Source organism: Thamnophis sirtalis, unplaced genomic scaffold (genome assembly GCF_051295495.1).
Source record: "Thamnophis sirtalis isolate CommonGarterSnake01/CBP01778 unplaced genomic scaffold, rThaSir2_p1.2 scaffold_15, whole genome shotgun sequence".
In the NCBI taxonomy this organism is placed as follows: Eukaryota; Metazoa; Chordata; class Lepidosauria; order Squamata; family Natricidae; genus Thamnophis; species Thamnophis sirtalis.
In genome coordinates, this window is record NW_028261395.1 from 4,110,101 (window position 1) to 4,128,689 (window position 18,589).

At 44.0% G+C, this 18,589-nt stretch overlaps 1 protein-coding gene across 2 annotated transcripts in view; it reads left to right on the plus strand.

Moving 5' to 3' along the window:
* Positions 1-3,628: 3,628 nt before the first annotated feature.
* Positions 3,629-18,589, plus strand: part of PANK1 (pantothenate kinase 1) — a 42,863-nt gene continuing 27,902 nt past the window's right edge. The window contains exon 1 of one of the 2 annotated variants that reach the window (XM_087701996.1): positions 3,629-3,777. In XM_087701996.1, the coding sequence (XP_087558122.1) occupies positions 3,750-3,777 (28 nt within the window). In that variant the 5' untranslated portion in view covers positions 3,629-3,749. Of the gene's footprint in view, positions 3,778-5,569; positions 5,689-18,589 lie in introns of those variants that run through there. The other variant, XM_087701997.1, reaches the window with a different exon arrangement.

An 18,589-nucleotide genomic window follows, 5' to 3' on the forward strand; every position in this document is an offset into this window, starting at 1 on the left:
TGAAGCGGTATATAAGTCTAACTGCTATTGCTATTGCTATTCCTGCCGTAGGAAAACAGCTTCAAACAATGAAGCTGGAAGAGGCTGACTTTTAGGAATCCAGATTTTGTATCCACTCAGAAAGACGGGGGTAATCTATTCATAAACAAAACACCTTTAGCTACAGCTCCATCTTGACGGGATTAAGTATGTACATACCCTTCCTGTTGTGACTCAGCAGAAGTTTGCTGTGAGTTGAGTCAAGATGCAGGAATAACAATGCAGCTCGTTAGCGTTGTCTTCTGGAGATAAAAGGACTGATGGTGCCATGCCCTGGTTGCAGGAGTCAACGTTCATTCGTTCGTTCGTGGTTCGTTTATGGAGAATTCAGTTCCGTTCCTGTTGGGGTTTGTGAGACACTTGGATAAGTGATTTTGCTTCTTGAAAACCTGGTGCTGTAAGAGTTTTGTTTCTGCATTCTGCTGCGTAACCCTTGTTTGCAAGAGACTTTATCTATGTTTATTTTGGGCTCGCCGCCAGCGTGTACCAGGACTGATAAAGTTATTTCCTTTTAAGTCTGTCTGACTATCGTCTGTTAACGAGCAAAGAAGGGGGGTCAGAACACCCACCCCAATTCTAAGGACAGGACATGACCTTTAAGAGATAGTAGGGTTAACCCACCAGGGACGTGCAGTCCGGGGGGGGGGGCAGGGGAGGCAGAGCCTCACCACTGTCATCATGAAAAGAAAAGAAAAATGTAAAAGGAAAAAGGCAAGAGCTGAGGTCAGGCTGAGCTAGTTGCTCCCAGAGTCACCGTGGATGACTTCTGCTTAACTGTTTAAAAAAGCCTCTAAAAAAGCGCCCTCTACAGGAGGAGGCAGGAGAACGATGTGTCTCATCTAGTCTGACTTTATGATCACTCGAGCAGAGCTAAGCAAGGGTTAAAAGCCGAAAAATTCTTGATGTAGATGAGGCACGTCGTTCTCCCGCTTCCTCCTGTAGAGAAAATGGAAAGAATGGTTACAGGTAGAGTGGGTTAGACGGACTTCTGTACCTTACTAGAAAAAGAATGACTAATCATGGGAAAATAGATTAAGAAATTGCAATGTAAACACTCATAGAATCATTATCAGATAATTTGTTGGGAGAAAGAGAGAGAGAGAGAGAGAGAGAGAGAAGCAAAAATGACTGCATACAAGAGAGTGTCTGTCTATTTTGTTATGTGGAAAGTTATCACCCATCCCTCTCCCAGAAAAAAGAAATATCCTAGGAAATATTGAAATGGCAAACTTCGGTTGGACTGGTTAGCAAACTTCGCTTGGACTGGTTTCTGTGTTTGGCATCCAGATACTCTTGATATTATCTCCTCTTACACGCCCTTCTTAAATTCCCATTCATTTAACTTCTGTTCCATTCCTCTTGGCATACCCAGCTCTCGCTCCCATATGAAATGATGAAAGAAATGTCCTTCTGGGTTCGGCTCCAAGTGGGGAAAAAGACACTGGAGACATGGAGGCTGCTTGGAAAGATGGTTTATTGTTGGACAGGGCCACATGGCTTGAGCCCTGAACAGAAAAGGGGATCACATGCTTCAATGTTGGTGGAGAAGAAGAGAAGGGCTGAGGGAGGGGCTGGCTAGGCTTTTCATACCCTGTTTAGTCCCACCTCTCTGTTTCCTGTTCCTGTGTAAGAAATGTATTCTGATTGGTTGTCAGACTCCCATGGTGCCATGCAGGGGGCTACTCTCTAGGCCAGTGTTTCTCAACCTTGGAGACTTTAAGTCCTGTGGACTTCAACTCCCAGAATCCCCCAAGCTGGCTGGGGAATTCTGGGAGTTGAAGTCCACGGGACTTAAAGTCACCAAGGTTGAGAAACACTGCTCTAGGCTGTTTTGAATCCATAGATGAGTTCTCAGATGCCATGTGGAGAGTTGAGGAATATCCCTTCCCCCTACAGCTGCAGTGGAGAAGTCTTTATTATGTAAAGTGGGCTAGCCTGGCCTTCTCAATGGCCCATTAACTGGGGATGGGCAGGAAGCTACAGGCAACTATTCTGTCTTTTAAAGCACGTTTCTTTCTTTTCACCTCCAGAGAAACATTCTGCCTTTTCAATCTTTCCTAGGATATTTCATTTTTTTCTGGGATGATAACTTCCCACGGGGCAAAAGACACGGAGCTTTAACCAGGCTGGCTTCCCCGAAGCTTTCTGGCTCGGTGGCTTCCCCGAGAGAGCCCGGCTCCTTCTCTTTAGGAGCCGAGGTGGCGCAGTGGTTAAATGCAGCACTGCAGGCTACTTCAGCTGACTGCAGTTTCAGCTGTTCAAATCCCACTAGGCTCAAGGTTGACTCAGCCTTCCATCCTTCCGAGGTGGGTAAAATGAGGACCCAGATTGTTGTTGGGGGCGATATGCTGACTCTGTAAACCGCTTAGAGAGGGCTGAAAGCCCCATGAAGCGGTATATAAGTCTAACTATTGCTATTGCTAGATAGATGATAGGTAGAAAAAGAGAGAGAGAGAGATGTAGGTAGGTAGGTAGAGATACATAGATAGATCATAGATTGATAGATCGATAGATTGATCAATAGATAGGTGATAGATAGATAGATAGATAGATAGATAGATAGATAGATAGATGATAGATAGATAGATAGATAGATAGATGATAAATAGATGATAGGTAGATAGGTAGATAGATAGAGTGGTAGATAGATTGATAGATTGATAGATAGTTAGATAGATAGATAGATAGATAGATAGATAGATAGATAGATAGATGATAAATAGATGATAAATAGATGATAGGTAGATAGGTAGATAGATAGATTGGTAGATAGATTGATAGATAGTTAGATAGATAGATAGGTAGATAGATAGATAGATAGATAGATAGATAGATAGATAGATAGATAGATAGATAGATAGATAGATAGATAGATGATAAATAGATGATAAATAGATGATAGGTAGATAGGTAGATAGATAGATAGATTGGTAGATAGATTGATAGATTGATAAATTGATAGATAGAGAGCCGAGGTGGTGCAGTGGTTAGAGAGCAGTACTGCAGGCCACTTCAGCTGACTGCAGTTCAGCTGTTCAAATCCCACTAGGCTCAAGGTTGACTCAGCCTTCCATCCTTCCGAGGTGGGTGAAATGAGGGCCCAGACTGTGCGGGCGATATGCTGACTCTGTAAACCGCTTAGAGAGGACTGAAAGCCCTATGAAGCGGTATATAAGTCTAACTATCTTTCCTCTCCAGGACGAGGCGCTGGCAATTCTCCCCGGGGCAGCTCCCGCCCCAAATTCCGGGAAGGAGCCGAGCGCTTTGCGGCGCTGCTCCCGCCTCCCTTCCCAGCAATCCTTCGCCCGGCGTCCCTTCTTCCTCCTCCTCCTCCTCCTGCGGTGGGCAGGACGCCTGCGCTTGGCTCTGCCCGGGGAAGGCAGCAGAATCCCGGGAGAGCCAGCCCGGTGCGCGCCTTGGGGACGCTGCTCCGCGCCGGGGAGAAGAAGGGCGAGACAAAGGACGGAGCGGCGGCGGCGGCCTCGGGGTGGCGGCTGCAGCTCTGGCCGGCGCCATGGGGGAGAGACCGCGAGGCCAAGCCGGCGTCTCTTCGGCGGCTGCAGCCTCCACCTGCTCGCTGCCCAACGGGCTGCCGCTGCCACAACGGCTTCCACGCTCCACCGGCCGGCTATGCCGAGGCTTCCCACCCGCTGCATTTGCTCTCCAGCAGCCACGACTCGCCGACGAAGAAAAGCCGGGCGCGCCGGAGGATGGATTCGGGCAGAAAGCACAGGCCGCGTAAGCCAAGGCTTGCAGGGGGGTTCCGAGTCGGAGGGGCGCGCCTTGCATTGCAACGCATTGGGGAGGAAGGTGCCCAAAAGGGACCCTTGGAAAGCGAAGGGGCTGCACCGGGGAGCCTCATTGCAAGCGGGGGGTTCCGAGCCGGAGGGGGCGCCTTGCATTGCAACGCATTTGGTGCAAAATGGGACCCTTGGAAAGGGGAGGAAGGGGCCCCAAAGGGACCCTTGGAAAGCGAAGGGATGCACCGGGGAGCCTCATTGCAAGCGGGGGGTTCCGAGTCGGAGGGGGCGCCTTGCATTGCAACGCATTTGGTGCAAAATGGGACCCTTGGAAAGGGGAGGAAGGGGCCCCAAAGGGACCCTTGGAAAGCGAAGGGCTGCCCCGGGGAGCCTCATTGCAGGCGGGGGGTTCCGAGTCGGAGGGGGCGCCTTGCATTGCAACGCATTGGGGAGGAAGGGGCCCAAAAGGGACCCCTGGAAAGCGAAGGGCTGCCCCGGGGAGCCTCATTGCAGGCGGGGGGTTCCGAGTCGGAGGGGGCGCCTTGCATTGCAACGCATTGGGGAGGAAGGGGCCCAAAAGGGACCCTTGGAAGGGCTTCACCGGGGAGCATCATTGCAAGCGGGGGTTCCGAGGAGGGGCGCCTTGCATTGCAACGCATTGGGGAGGAAGGGGCCCAAAAGGGACCCTTGGAAGGGCTTCACCGGGGAGCATCATTGCAAGCGGGGGGTTCCGAGTCGGAGGGGGCGCCTTGCATTGCAACGCATTGGGGAGGAAGGGGCCCAAAAGGGACCCTTGGAAGGGCTTCACCGGGAGCATCATTGCAAGCGGGGGGTTCCGAGGAGGGGCGCCTTGCATTGCAACGCATTGGGGAGGAAGGGGCCCAAAAGGGACCCTTGGAAGGGCTGCACCGGGGAGCATCATTGCAAGCGGGGGGTTCCGAGTCGGAGGGCGCGCCTTGCATTGCAACGCATTGGGGAGGAAGGTGCAAAAAGGGACCCTTGGAAAGCGAAGGGATGCACCGGGGAGCATCATTGCAAGCGGTCTCGGTTGGCGCGGCTGTTTCCTTAACAAGGGGGAGCGGGGAGAAACTTAAAAATCTGTGAATGAGACCAGCCGGGCGGGTTTGCCCCGGCTCACGTGTCTTTGCGTGCCGTGGGAATGTTTCCAAAGCGCGTTCCCGGGATGGAAGAGGCAAGAGAGGGCTTCATTGCTCGAATGTTATTTTCGATGTAAGAAAAGACCCCCCAACCCCCCAAAAAACCCCAATCTTTTTTTTTTTCAGTTGAGATATATATTTATATTTAATTAAAAAAATAATATATAATTTTTTGGGGATCCCCAACCCACCCCAAAAAAACCCCAAATCTTTTTTTTCAGTTGAGATATATATATTTATATTTAATTAAAAAAAATAATATATAATTATTATTTTTTGCCGGTGTTGCGTTTTCTGGGTTCTTGGGATTTGATCGCGCTTTTCGGGCAGGAGCGGCTCCGGCGTTTCTGACTTGCGTCCCGCCCGCCCCGAACAATCAGTTCATTAAAATACCCGTCTCGGGCTCGGCCAATCGGGGCGCGTTCTCCGGGTACACACCCACTGATCCCACGTAGGCCGGTCCCCGGGCTTGACCAATCAGGAGGCTGGGAAGAGGTGGGCTGGTCTCGTGTCTCCCCCTCTTGTTCTGTCCAGAGCGCTAAAATGAGAGGTTGCCCCCCCCTCTCCCTCCCTCCTCCCCCCCCCCCAGTGTGGATGGGGTTGTATATAAATATGCCCTTGATGAAGCGCTTTGCCAGTTTTGGGGATGTAGAAAAAGTCAAGACTGACTTGGATTGCCTGCTTTCAAGCCCAACTGTTCCTTTTAAGTAACTCAAAAAAAAAAATGAGGCTAATCATTGACAAGAAACACTGTAAGTAGATTTGGACTTGTGTTAAGGCTGCCCTTGTTTTCATAATCAGCATGGAGTTTTCTCTGCCATTGGTGGCATCTTTTTATGAAGGAAAGAGGGAGAGTTTGAGTAGGTAGCAAGGATGCTATATATATAATTTGATAATTTTTATTCAAACCCAGTAATATTCAGATATTGCATTGCTATATATATGTGTGTGTGTGTGTGTTTTATTTGTGCTGATAAATAAATAAAGGGAGACTAGTATAGATCTATTTCAAGATCTATATATATATATAGATCATATATATATATATGTTCAAGATTTGAACCAAGATCTATCTATCTATCTATCTATCTATCTATCTATCTATCTATCTATCTCTCTCTCTCTCTCTCTCTCTCTCTCTCTCTCTCTCTCTCTCTCTCTCTCTCTCTCTCTCTCTCTCTCTCTCTCTCTCTCTCTCTCTCTCTCTCTCTCTCTCTCTCTATATATATATATATATATATATATATATTATTTGTGCTGATAAATAAATAAAGGGAGACTAGTATAGATCTATTTCAAGCTATTTAGCTCTCATCAGCTAGGCAAATATATATATATATATATATATATATATATATATATATATATATATATATATATATATATATATATATATATATATATATATATATATATATATATATATATATATATATATATTTGAATAAAAATTATCCTACCTGTTCACAATTCTGTGAAATTCAATAGATTTCTCAAAGATCAGTTCTCACTAGCAAGTGTTTTTGGAGTAATGTGTGTGTGGATGTGGCAGGTTCTTCAGTGTTTAGAGCAGTTTAACACACAGTGCTCAAAAATAATAATTAGAAATACAGAGTGTTGAGTTTGTAAGTAGATTTTTAAACAAGGCGGTGCGTTCAAGCAAGGATAGCAGGATGCTATCTGAATATTTCTGGGTTTGAATAAAAATGATCCTTACCTGTTCACAAATTCTATGAAATTCAATAGATTTCTCAAAGATCAGTTCTCACTAGCATGTGTTTTTGGAGTAATGTGTGTGGATGTGGCAGGTTCTTCAATGTTTAGAGCAATGCTCAAAAATAATAATTAGAAATACAAGAGTGTTGAGTTTGTAAGTAGATTTTTAAACAGGTGGTGCGTGCAAGCAAGGATAGCAGGGATGCTATCTGAATATTTCTGGGTTTGAATAAAAATGATCCTTACCTGTTCACAAATTCTGTGAAATTCAATAGATTTCTCAAAGATCAGTTCTCACTAGCAAGTGTTTTTGGAGTAATGTGTGTGTGGATGTGGCAGGTTCTTCAATGTTTAGAGCAGTTTAACACACAGTGCTCAAAAATAATAATTAGAAATACAGAGTGTTGAGTTTGTAAGTAGATTTTAAAAAGTGCATGGCTGCTAAAACAATGGCATTCAAAACTTGATTCGATTCTTAACTTACTTGGAAGTCAAGACCCTATTTTATTCAGTGTGACCCTTGAATTAGTCTATTGATTTAGTCTATTTGAATTAGTCTATTTAGACATAATCTAAATTAGTCTTGAATTAGTCTATTTAGACATAATTAGTCTATTTAGACATAATCTCACTGAGCAGCAATATATCCTATAGTTTTGATGGGGGGTTTTCTTTTTTGTTGGATTTTGAGAAAGATCAACCATTTTTCCTAAACTAGATGAGCCGAAAATATTTCATTGAAATGTTTGGCGGGTTATTTTCCATTCTATTCTCTGATAGTTTGGGACTTTTACAACATAAGAAGTTGTTTTATTTTGGGGGAAAAAACAGGCCGAAGCTGGATAAAATAGGAAAAGGTTAAAGAAAGTGAAGTGCTTATTAAAATGATGCATAATATGAAGATTTTTATTTCCATCAGAAGGGTTTCTAGGAACTTTTACATTTATTAGAAATGTCTGCAATGTGGCAGACCATAGAAACTTGGTGTAAATCTAATTCACAAATGATTGCGTATGGTTGTTGATTTTGATTTTTTTAATTGATTTTTTTTGTCAGTTAATATCGTGGAATCCCATCTGTGATGATTATTTCTGCACATGACAGAACCCCACTGAAATTAACAGAGCTCTAGCCATATATATATATATATTAGATTTTTACAACCCCTGGTATGCCCAAATTATGGGAGGAAGCTAATTGCTTCCATCATCTGTCAATCGGCTCGTCACAAGAGTCCATCACGACAGAAACCCAATATTTTTACTGTTGCCTTTTGTTATATTTTTTGTTTTATTTTTTGTGTTATTTATCAGCACAAATAAACACACACACACACACATATATAGCAATGCAAGAGTTTAAACATCTTCATCTTGGAGTGAGTTCTTTGGAAAAATGTAGCAATGTATATCTAAGAACAAAAAACAGGATGCAATTCAGAGCAATTTTTTATTCTGCATCAATTTAATTAGTCATTTCAGCACCAACTAATGTTTTTTGTTATATTCTAATTTTTATGCTCATCCATAATAGCTGTTTGCACCGTTCTCTTGTTTTTCAACTGTTCAAACACTGACAGTCTACGTTTATTTTTTGGAGCCTTAATGTGCATAATTTTTAAAACCTTAATATTTGTGGCTCTTACCTTCAGTTCTCAAATCTTTGTTGCCATTAGGCATCAAAGTTAAAAAAGAGCCTTTCTGATATGCTCCAACACTGGGGAGTTTTAGAAGAGATTGGACAACCATTTGTGTAAACTGGTATAAGGTTTCCTGCTTGAGCAGGGGGTTGGACTGGAAGACCTCCAGGGTCCTTCCAGTGCTCTGTTATTCTGATTTTAGCTTGTACAGTTGCTGGTGATGTTACCTTTACATCCTGTACTTAAGAATATTAGTATCATGCAGTCTTTATTTTTCTTTTATTATCAGCAAATAGTGCTTGCTTGCTGATATTAAACTACAAGAAGACGGGTAAAAGTTTGTGAAGAATATTTTACAAAGAACGGCTTGAAAGCTCCACAGCCAGAGCTTTAATTAGGAAAAACAGGGATTTAAACTCACATTTTCTAATTTGAGAATAAAGTGACTTGAGACAGAGTAAGGAAAAAGTGTGATCTAAACATCTAAGCTGCGATTCCTAGAAGTTTTGGACTGTTTACATTGAGTAACAAAACAAGGAATTTTTCACCGAAGAAGCCTGTGTAAAATACAATATTGAATAATCTGGTTGTTCTGGTTTGGCAGGATTATTTAGAGGTCAGTGTTAAAAGGTGCTTATTAGTTTTGTATGTGAAAGTGTGCTTTACAAATTGCATGCAGTAACTTGTGATGGTTGCTTAATAAAGAGAAGACCTGAAACCTCCACTTGAAACTCCAACTTGGTTTATTTATCCTTTGCATTATACAAAAGATGGTTGCTATCGTTTGTTTTTTAAGTCAAGAAGCAATACTTATCCCGTTTACACAATGTAAAAAGTCTCTTCAGGTTTTATTTGGCAATACCATAGTAAGCATCTAACAGAGAGCTTAGTTTGGTGAAATAGCTGGACTAGAAACCAGGAGATTATGAGTTCAAATCCTCCTTTAGGCCTGAAAGCTGGCTGGGTGACTTTGGTCTGTCATTCCCCATAGGGTTGGTGTCGTTGACAATAGGTGGTTGTGAATATTATGAGTGCCACTTTGAATTATACAAACAGAAACGCAGGGTGCAAATCAGAGGTGGGTTCCTACCGGTTCGCACCTATTCGGTTACAACCGGTTCGTCAAATCTACCGAACCGGTTAGAAGAGGTTCCACCGGTGGACCCGGAAAGCAGGCCACACCTACAGAAGAGGTTCCAAAATTTTTTGAAACCCACCCCTGGTGGGTGTGTAATGTCCCACAGTTATCTACGCATTAATAATGATCTAGTTATATTTCCTTATACATTTTAGGGACCTTTCCTTACATATTTGGTGTTTTCTTTCATACTTTTGATTTCTAATTTCTGTTTCCGTTAGTCGGCAATTGCTAAAACCAATCCCACGTGAAAAAGTATTCAAAGCCTTCTTGATTTTAATTGTCAATTTATTTATTCCTGCACATTGTAATATTTATTCATTTACATATCTCTGTTTTCCCACTGTTGTGCAAACACAATTCCAACAGCTGCTAACAAGTGTAAAATTAAATATATATTATACTCCCTTTCAAATAACCAACAAAATATTTCTGGTTTTAATTCCATATCTTGCTTTAGGATTGCTTCCAACCACTAACTTCTGAATAGCTACTTGGACCGATCTAAGTACTAATTCATAATTTCATATCCGGTCACATGGGCGGCAAGCCACTCCTATCCGGTCACATGGGTGGCAAGCCACACCCTCCGGTCACATGGGTGGCAAGCCACTCCCACAAAGAAGGCCACACCCACAGAGTAGGTTCCAACAATTTTTGAAACGCACCACTGGTGCAAATCTAATAATAACAAGACAACTGTAGACAGTTGTGGAGATAGTGTTAATTTCAGATAATGAAGGGAATATTGTCCTCTGATTTACACCAAAGAAGTTTAAAAAAAATGCTTGCTTCTAGTTTCAGGACTGAAATGGCCTTGACAGTTGGGTAGCGCATGCGATTGTTATGGAAAACAAATGATTCCCAGGTGATTATGCCCAGCCTCTTAATTCAATCAAAGTGTGCCCTTTTGATAGCTTTCTAGGGAATGGTTGCAAGTTAATTGTTGTAGTAGCAATCTGCAATCACATGTGTGTCCCAGAGAGGAAAAAGGAAGAGTATCTCCCACATCTTAAGAACCTTATTTTCAATGAATTGCATTGCTGAGTGTTAACACTTCAAGCTTTACGCTCCATATACATTGGTGGGATGCTACCACCAATCTAAGGCAAACAAGGTTCCACCACAAATCCGCGAAGCCCTTATCCGCGGAGACATAAGCGCGAAGACTAATTTGCGGCGTTCGAAGCGCTAAGGAAAAACGCGATCCTACACGATGACATAATCGCGGAGGGCAAATCCGCGCATTCCCAAGCACTCAGTACCCTAAACCTAACCCTAAACTAACCCTAAACCTAACCTAACCCTAAACCTAAGTCTAACCCTAAACCTAACCCTAAAACAAACCCCTAAACCTAATCCTAACCCTTACCCTAACCCTAAACCTAACCCTAAACCTAACCCTAACCCTAACCCTAACCCTAAACCTAAGTCTAACCCTAAACCTAACCCTAAACAAACCCCTAAACCTAATCCTAACCCTTACCTTAATTGAAATCGGCTTTCTGCCGCGGCGCCGTTTTAAAGCGCCCTTCTGTTGCCGCGCTGTTGTCGCGGCGGGGACGACGCGCGGGGATGACGTCGCGGCTTTAGCGACGTGCTTATGTCTCCGCGGATAAGGGCTTCGCGGTTTTGTCGTGCCACGGCAAACAAGACTCAGCATCATGTTCCATGTGTGAACCACAGCACTTATGACTGATGCTTACAAATTGACCATATCTGTTCCACTATAACGTTGGATCTGGATATATCATGCTTTCCTCCAAAGACATTTTTTTGAAAGGACGGCATTGGAAGCACTATTTTTTTGCTCAACCAAACAAAAAGAAAATCACTTTTAAACTTTTATATGAAAATAGTTAGTGGTGGTTACTGAGCACAAGACTTCAGCAATTTACTTGGGAAGAATGCACATTAAATTTCGTTGCAGTTTGGGGGCATCTGTTTTTATGGTGTTGCCTCCATATATCCAAATTTAATTATTATTTATAGTAGACAAATAAACGTGTACTCTGGAGTAAACTTGCGCTGAAATCAGAGGATTGTGATCTTGCTTACATCCTTGTAAGCCATGTTAATTAATCGAAGAACTACCAACTTCTGATTAATTCCAGCTTTGGCTTTGAACACAAGTATTGACATCTATTAGAATTCCCCTTTGCCATGGTACATTAAAATAAACTCTTACCTGTATTTTTGAAAAACATAAAGAATAAAAGCATTAATCAAACGTAGTTCATCAGTTTTTGGCAACACTTCGACTTGTCCAAAGGTAGACTCATAAACTGTTAAAGATTCTCTTGTCTTGTCCATTAATGAACTTTCCTCTATATAGCTCAGCTGTTAGCATCCATCAAGTTAAATGACCCTTGTAATGTTTTGGATTCTTTCTGTTTACTTAAACCTTGTTGTGATAGAGATTGCAAATGTGTGTCTGGGCTGTATAATTTCAGGTGCAATTATGCTCCTGTGATCAAATAGAAGATATTTTTAAGCACAGAAAACTTGACATTGGGGAGAATATTTTAGTCTAGTCTAGCCTTTCTTCCTAAACTCTTACCTACGTATTAGATTGTTTTTTTTTCCGTAATCAATAATTGCCATCCTATGAATTCTGTCCAACAGTCTTATGCAAAACCAGTTAGATCCAGGATTGTCATACCAATGATGTGCGAAGCGAGTCTTAGTCCATCATTTTCTTGGTATTAATAATGCCCAATTTGGATTTCTAATATGTTCTAGAGTGAAGTTGAGCATCATATTTCTGCATTATGTCAGTTAATAGTACTAAATTGTTTTAGATGTAATCGGTTGGAAGCTTCACGTGACATGATTAATTTCATGCTTTCCTGTTGTATGTAGAACTGACATGATTAATTTGTAGTATGTAGAACTGGATTGTCTTGCACCAATACAGGTTTTAATATCTGATAAAACAATGGTAGTGTTGAATTTCCTCTCCTCCCACCGCTCGAAGTTTCATTAATATTGTGTAACAAGGTTGGTGCATTCCAACTAGTTCTTCTGAGCAAAAGAAAACCAGCTTGCTATGTTTCTATCCTAGGGTAATGATTCAGGATTGGGTTGAAATTCAATGAAAAATAGTAGGAAACAAGTTGCATCTTTTATTTTACTGGGAGCAGAAATACTAATCTCTTCAAAAAAGATGCACTTTTAAAAAATGATAAATTCCGAAGGGAGAGAAATTTCTTTCAGGCTTTAGACGACTTGCTGTTTTAAAGACGATTTCAGCAGAATAAGTGAATCATTGCTTACAACAAGGAGTCCCAGATGTTTGGTTTTCTGTTATTCCCAAGAGTTAAACAAATGAATAGAAGAACATCAGGTTAAGGTGAACTGGAGTAGCCTAACATCTGGTTTATTCTGAACATAACTACATGACTGCTAGACATGAAAGAAGAAAGGAGAAATAAAAATACTAAGTCCAATGTTATCATACTCTTGTTCATTTTCCTTGGCTCAGAATCTGGGTATTACTGCAGTATAATTAGGATTGGTCTCAGGAACCCTTTTTATTATGTGCCTTTGTTGAATAATACCATGTTTGGTTCTTTAGGATGGAACTTATTTATTTATTTACTAGCTGATAACCCGGCGTTGCTTGGGTATTTATTTATCCTAGTCCTGTATTAGACATGGCATTGACAAAATCACCCTCAATCAATTGCAAAAAAGCAACTTTACATGGAGCAGCTTACATCCTGTGACAAAACCTTTAGCATCACCAAGCAACAACATCTACCTATCCCAGGTTCTTGGGAAACTCTCAATAAGTGGATAAAGATGCTGCTGAATAGCAGTTAGACTTATATACCGCTTCATAGGGCTTCCAGCCCTCTCTAAGCGGTTGACAGAGTCAGCATATCGCCCCCAACAACAATCGGGTCCTCATTTTACCCACCTCGGAAGGATGGAAGGCTGAGTCAACCCTGAGCCGGTGAGATTTGAACCACTGAACTGCTGAACTGCTGAACTAGCAGTCAGCTGAAGTGGCCTGCAGTACTGCACTCTACCCACTGCGCCACCTCGGCTCTGGAATCCTGCTTCCATTTTGGTCTGTTCCCAGTACAGGGAGTAGGGCGTGCTCTGGTTGTGCGTCAAACGGCGCCGGGTATACAACAGCGGTCAAAAGTGCTGAACGGCTCAGTGAGCCAAGCTGCCGCTGGTTGGAGCTAATTATTAGCCAAATAAAGTCTTTTAGCCTTCAGCTCAGTCTTGCCTCGGTCCGTCATCCCGAGCACTGGAAAAGATCAATTGGCGATGAACATGGGATTCGTCCCAAACTGAGGCACTAGATGAAGCTGATTATGGAGTGAGTCACTAATATAAGAACTGCCCGAGCTGAAGTAGCAATAGCAGTTAGACTTATATACCGCTTCATAGGGCTTTCAGCCGTCTCTAAGCGATTTGCAGAGTCAGCATATCGCCCCCACAGTCTGGGTCCTCATTTCACCCACCTCGGAAGGATGGAAGGCTGAGTCAACCTTGAGCCGGTGAGATTAGAACCGCTGAACTGCAGATAACAGTCAGCTGAAGTGGCCTGCAGTACTGCACCCTAACCACTGCGCCATCTCGGGGCGATAGGCTAACTAAAATTGACCATGGAGAAATGAGCTGAAGTATCCACACGATGCCACTCACTCCCAGTTTTTTTTAGCTGATCCAAAAGGATACCATAGCTCAGGGGTGTCAAACTCAATTTCATTGAGGGCCACATCAGTGTTGTGTTTGACCTCAGAGGGCTGGGGCTCGGGTGAGTGTAGCTAGCTCAATTTCACGCAAGGCCGGGGTGGATTGAGCGCTCTGCCAGTGAAAATAGGTTCCCACGTTTCCAGGGCGGCCCCATGGGTCAGATGTAAGCCTTGAGTTTGACACCCCTGCCATAGCGGATGGTATAGTTCAGGGGTCAGCAACCCACAACTCTAGAGCCGCATGTGGCTCTAGAGCCACATATGGCTCTTTCATCCCTCTGCTGTGGCTCCCTGTTGCTGGTCTGCACAACAATTTTGAGAGGAGCTTCTGGTTGCGGGGGGAGCACGGCATACCAGGAGGAGACTCTATTGCAAGGAGTAGGTTTTCCGGTCAGTTCCACAATTGATAGGGCTTTCAGTTAGGGCAGGTAGAGGAAAAAGGACACCGTGCTAGGAGGAGACTCTATGGTAGGGGAACCAGACTTCCAGTTGGCGGAGGAAAAAGGACACTGTACTAGGAGAAGACTCTATGGTGGGGGAACCGAACTTCCAGTTGGCAGAGGAAAAAGGACACTGTACTAGGAGAAGACTCTATGGTGGGAGAACTGGACTTCCAGTTGGCGGAGGAAAAAGGACACTGTACTAGGAGAAGACTCTATGGTGGGGGAACCGGACTTCCAGTTGGCTCCAGAATTGCACGGGGGGCTTCCGGTTAGGACCTTTGTGGCTCTTTGACTGTTTTAAGGTTGCCGATTTACAGTGGCAGAGAAATCGAGGAGGGCAAAGGTGGATGCACAACTAGAAAGTTGCTTTTATCTCCTAAAATGGATCTGCGACTTTGAAGGTTTCCATCTATTTTAAGTTTCCGGATAGATAATTTGGTTTCAGTTGAATATTTTGCTCGGTGCAGCATACCAAATTAATCTCTAGCATCTTTCTTTATTTTTGTTTGCTGCCAACCCAAGGACCTGTGTGTTTTGCCCAAGGTAAATTGGCTGGGTTGTATCCAATGTGTTTCTACTCACCAAGCAGTATCTACTGTGCACCTTGAATCATTGTAATCTGATTCATGCACCATTGAGGAGCAACAGATTACTTCACCAAGCAGCCTATGTCATGTACTGGATCTAAAGTGTAGAGAATATGAACCCAACATTAGATTTAAAGGTAAGGCAAAGGTTCCCCCGCGCACATATGTGCTAGTTGCTCCCAACTCTAGGGGGCGGTGCTCATCTCCGTTTCTAAGCCCGAAGAGCCAGCACTGTCCGAAGACATCTCCGTGGTCGTGTGGCTGGCATAACTAAACACCAAAGGCGCACAGAACGCTGTTACCTCCCCACCAAAGGTGGTTCCCTATTTTTCTACTTGAATTTTGACGTGCTTTCGAACTGCTAGGTTGGCAGGAGCTGGGACAAGTAGTGGGAGCTCACTCTGTTACGTGGCGCTAGGGATTCGAACTGCCATGGTTCGGTTGTTGATTGACAAGCTCAGTGTCTTAGCCACTGAGCCACCACGTCCCTTCAGATTACATTACACTCCCTTTAGATTACATTACTATAGAGCCGAGGTGGCGCAGTGGTTAGGGTGCAGTACTGCAGGCCACTTCAGCTGACTGTTATCTGCAGTTCGGCTGTTCAAATCTCACCGGCTCAAGGTTGACTCAGCCTTCCATCCTTCCGAGGTGGGTAAAATGAGGACCCGGATTGTTGTTGGGGGCGATATGCTGACTCTGTAAACCGCTTAGAGAAGGCTGAAAGCCCTATGAAGCGGTATATAAGTCTAACTGCTATTGCTATTAATTTAAGAAAGGCAGCGTTTCACTTAACAATTATGGCCAGACAGGTCGTAAAGCGGGAGAAAATTCTCTTTTAACGACTATCCTGCTTAGCAGCAGACGTTTTGGGCTCAGTTGTGTTCGGAAGTCAAGGACTACCGTAATACTGATCAACCACATTTTCATAATTCTTTGACTTCAAAGTTTACGGTCCTCAGATAGTTGTAGGGAAACTCAATTTAATTTCAATTCAATTTCAATTTTAATAGATTTGTGTGCCGCCCAATCCCGAAGGACTCCGGGCGGCTTACATAAAAGCAGTTTAAAAAGATTTAAAAAAAGATTAAAAACACAAGGCAGAAGGACTTAAAAACAAAAACACAACATGCACTCGGTTTTAATGGGGCTGAAGGTCAATCCAGATCAACAGCCCAGGCCAGCCGGAACAGCCAGGTCTTAACAGACTTACGGAAGGCCGAGAGAGTGGGGAGGGTCCGGATCTCCGGGGGTAGATCGTCCCAAAGGGCCGGGGCAGCAACAGAGAAGGCTCTCCCCCTTCTCTGATAGGTCAGAGTATGCTAACTTGCTATCATCAAATGCGGCAATGCCACGTCCACGAAAAATGAACCAATGAATGTGACTGCAATACCGTCCCGCAGTTGTGTACCGTAATTTCTCTGCTGTCCTCATGTGGCCTTTACAGCTTATTTGCCCTCTGTAGGTCATTCATACGGTTTCCTTTCCTTGGGTTCAGATTCCTTTGGCACGGCTTGGTCTCGAGTTGTACATAACACAACACTGACATAATGAAGTGTGTTTGCTTATGCTGATGTTAGCATGGATAACAAAATCTGCTTCATTATGGGATTGGGAGGGGGGGCAAAGCACAAGTAATTTATTCTGCCTTAACCAAGAGACGGGGTGGGGGGGGAGCTTTTTTTTTTCTTTTTAAGAGAAGGGTGGAAACTCTCTTTTAATTCCAGCATTTCCTGAAAAGAGAGAGACACATTTCTTCCTGGAGCATAACGCGTTGTTCTTCCAATTACAAAACGAAACCCCGTTTTTCCATGACGGCACAGGGGACATAATTAAAATGCTCCATTTGTTCTGGGATATTCTGAGATAGTTTCTGTCGTGACTCAGCAGATGTCTGCTGTGAGTCTTTTCGGGATACAAGATTCATTATGCAGCTGGGGCTTGTGAGAGGCAGGTTTGGAGATAAAAAGACGGATGCTGCCATGCCCAGTCGCAGGAGTCAACGTTCCTTCGTGCGTCCCTTGGTTTGGTACAACATTGCTTGATTATTCATCGTGATTTATGGAAGATACACTTGGATAAGTGCTTTGGTGTTTCATGTAACCCTGATTCGTGGAGACTTTGGAAGAAGTGCATTGCTTGTAAGAGTTGTTTTGTATTCTGTTATCTGCTTGAAAGAGACTGTATTTCTGTTATTTTTGGGCTCGAAGCCAGTTTGAACTGAGAACTGATGAAGGAAGTTCCTTTTAAGTTTATTCGTCTTGCCGTTTGTTAAGAGCCGTGAAGGGGGACAGAACAGTTTCTTAGGTAGCAATAGCAGTTAGACTTATATACCGCTTCATAGCAATAGCAATAGCAGTAGACTTATATACCGCTTCATAGGCCTTTCAGGCCTCTCTAAGCGGTTTACAGAGAGTCAGCATATTGCCCCCAACAATCTGGGTCCTCATTTTACCCACCTCGGAAGGATGGAAGGCTGAGTCAACCCTGAGCCGGTGAGATTTGAACCGCTGACCTGCTGATCTAGCAGTAGCCTGCAGTGCTGCTTTTAACCACTGCGCCACCTTGGCTCATAGGGCTTTCAGCCCTCTCTAAGCGGTTTACAGAGTCAGCATATTGCCCCCAACAACAATCCGGGTCCTCATTTTACCCACCTCGGAAGGATGGAAGGCTGAGTCAACCTTGAGCCGGTGAGATTTGAACCGCCGAACTGCAGAACTGCAGTCAGCTGAAGTAGCCTGCAGTGCTGCATTTAACCACTGTGCCACCTCGGCTCTAGGTGAGGTGATATCTGTCGGCAGCTTCCATACTGCGTGCCAGGCTCCCTAGTTCATAGTGCTGCTTAAAAGTTTGTGAAGCCTTTTGAATTTTCAGTATTTCTGCATAAATGTGAGCTAAAATGTGATCTGTTCTTCACATACCGCTACATTGTAAAACTAGATAGAGCACTGAATGAAACAAATAAGTGAAAAAAGACTTGACTACTGTAACGCGCGCTCTACATGGGGCTGCCCCTGAAAAGTGTTCGGAGACTACAGCTGGTCCAGAATGCAGCCGCGCGAGCGATATTGGGCGTACCGAGATACACCCATGTTACACCCATCCTCCGCGAGCTGCACTGGCTCCCCATTGGTCTCCGGACCCGCTTCAAGGTGCTAGTCATTACTGTTAAAGCCCTACATGGTATTGGACCTGGCTACCTGAGAGACCACCTCCTGCCATTCACCTCCCAACGACCAATAAGATCGCACAGGTTGGGCCTCCTCCGGGTGCCGTCGACCGGGTGCCGTCGACTGGCGGCTCCCCGAGGGAGGGCCTTCTCTGTAGCTGCACCAGCCCTGTGGAACGATTACCCGCAGAGATCCGGACCCTTCCCACTCTCCCGGCCTTCCGCAAAGCGATTAAGACCTGGCTTTTC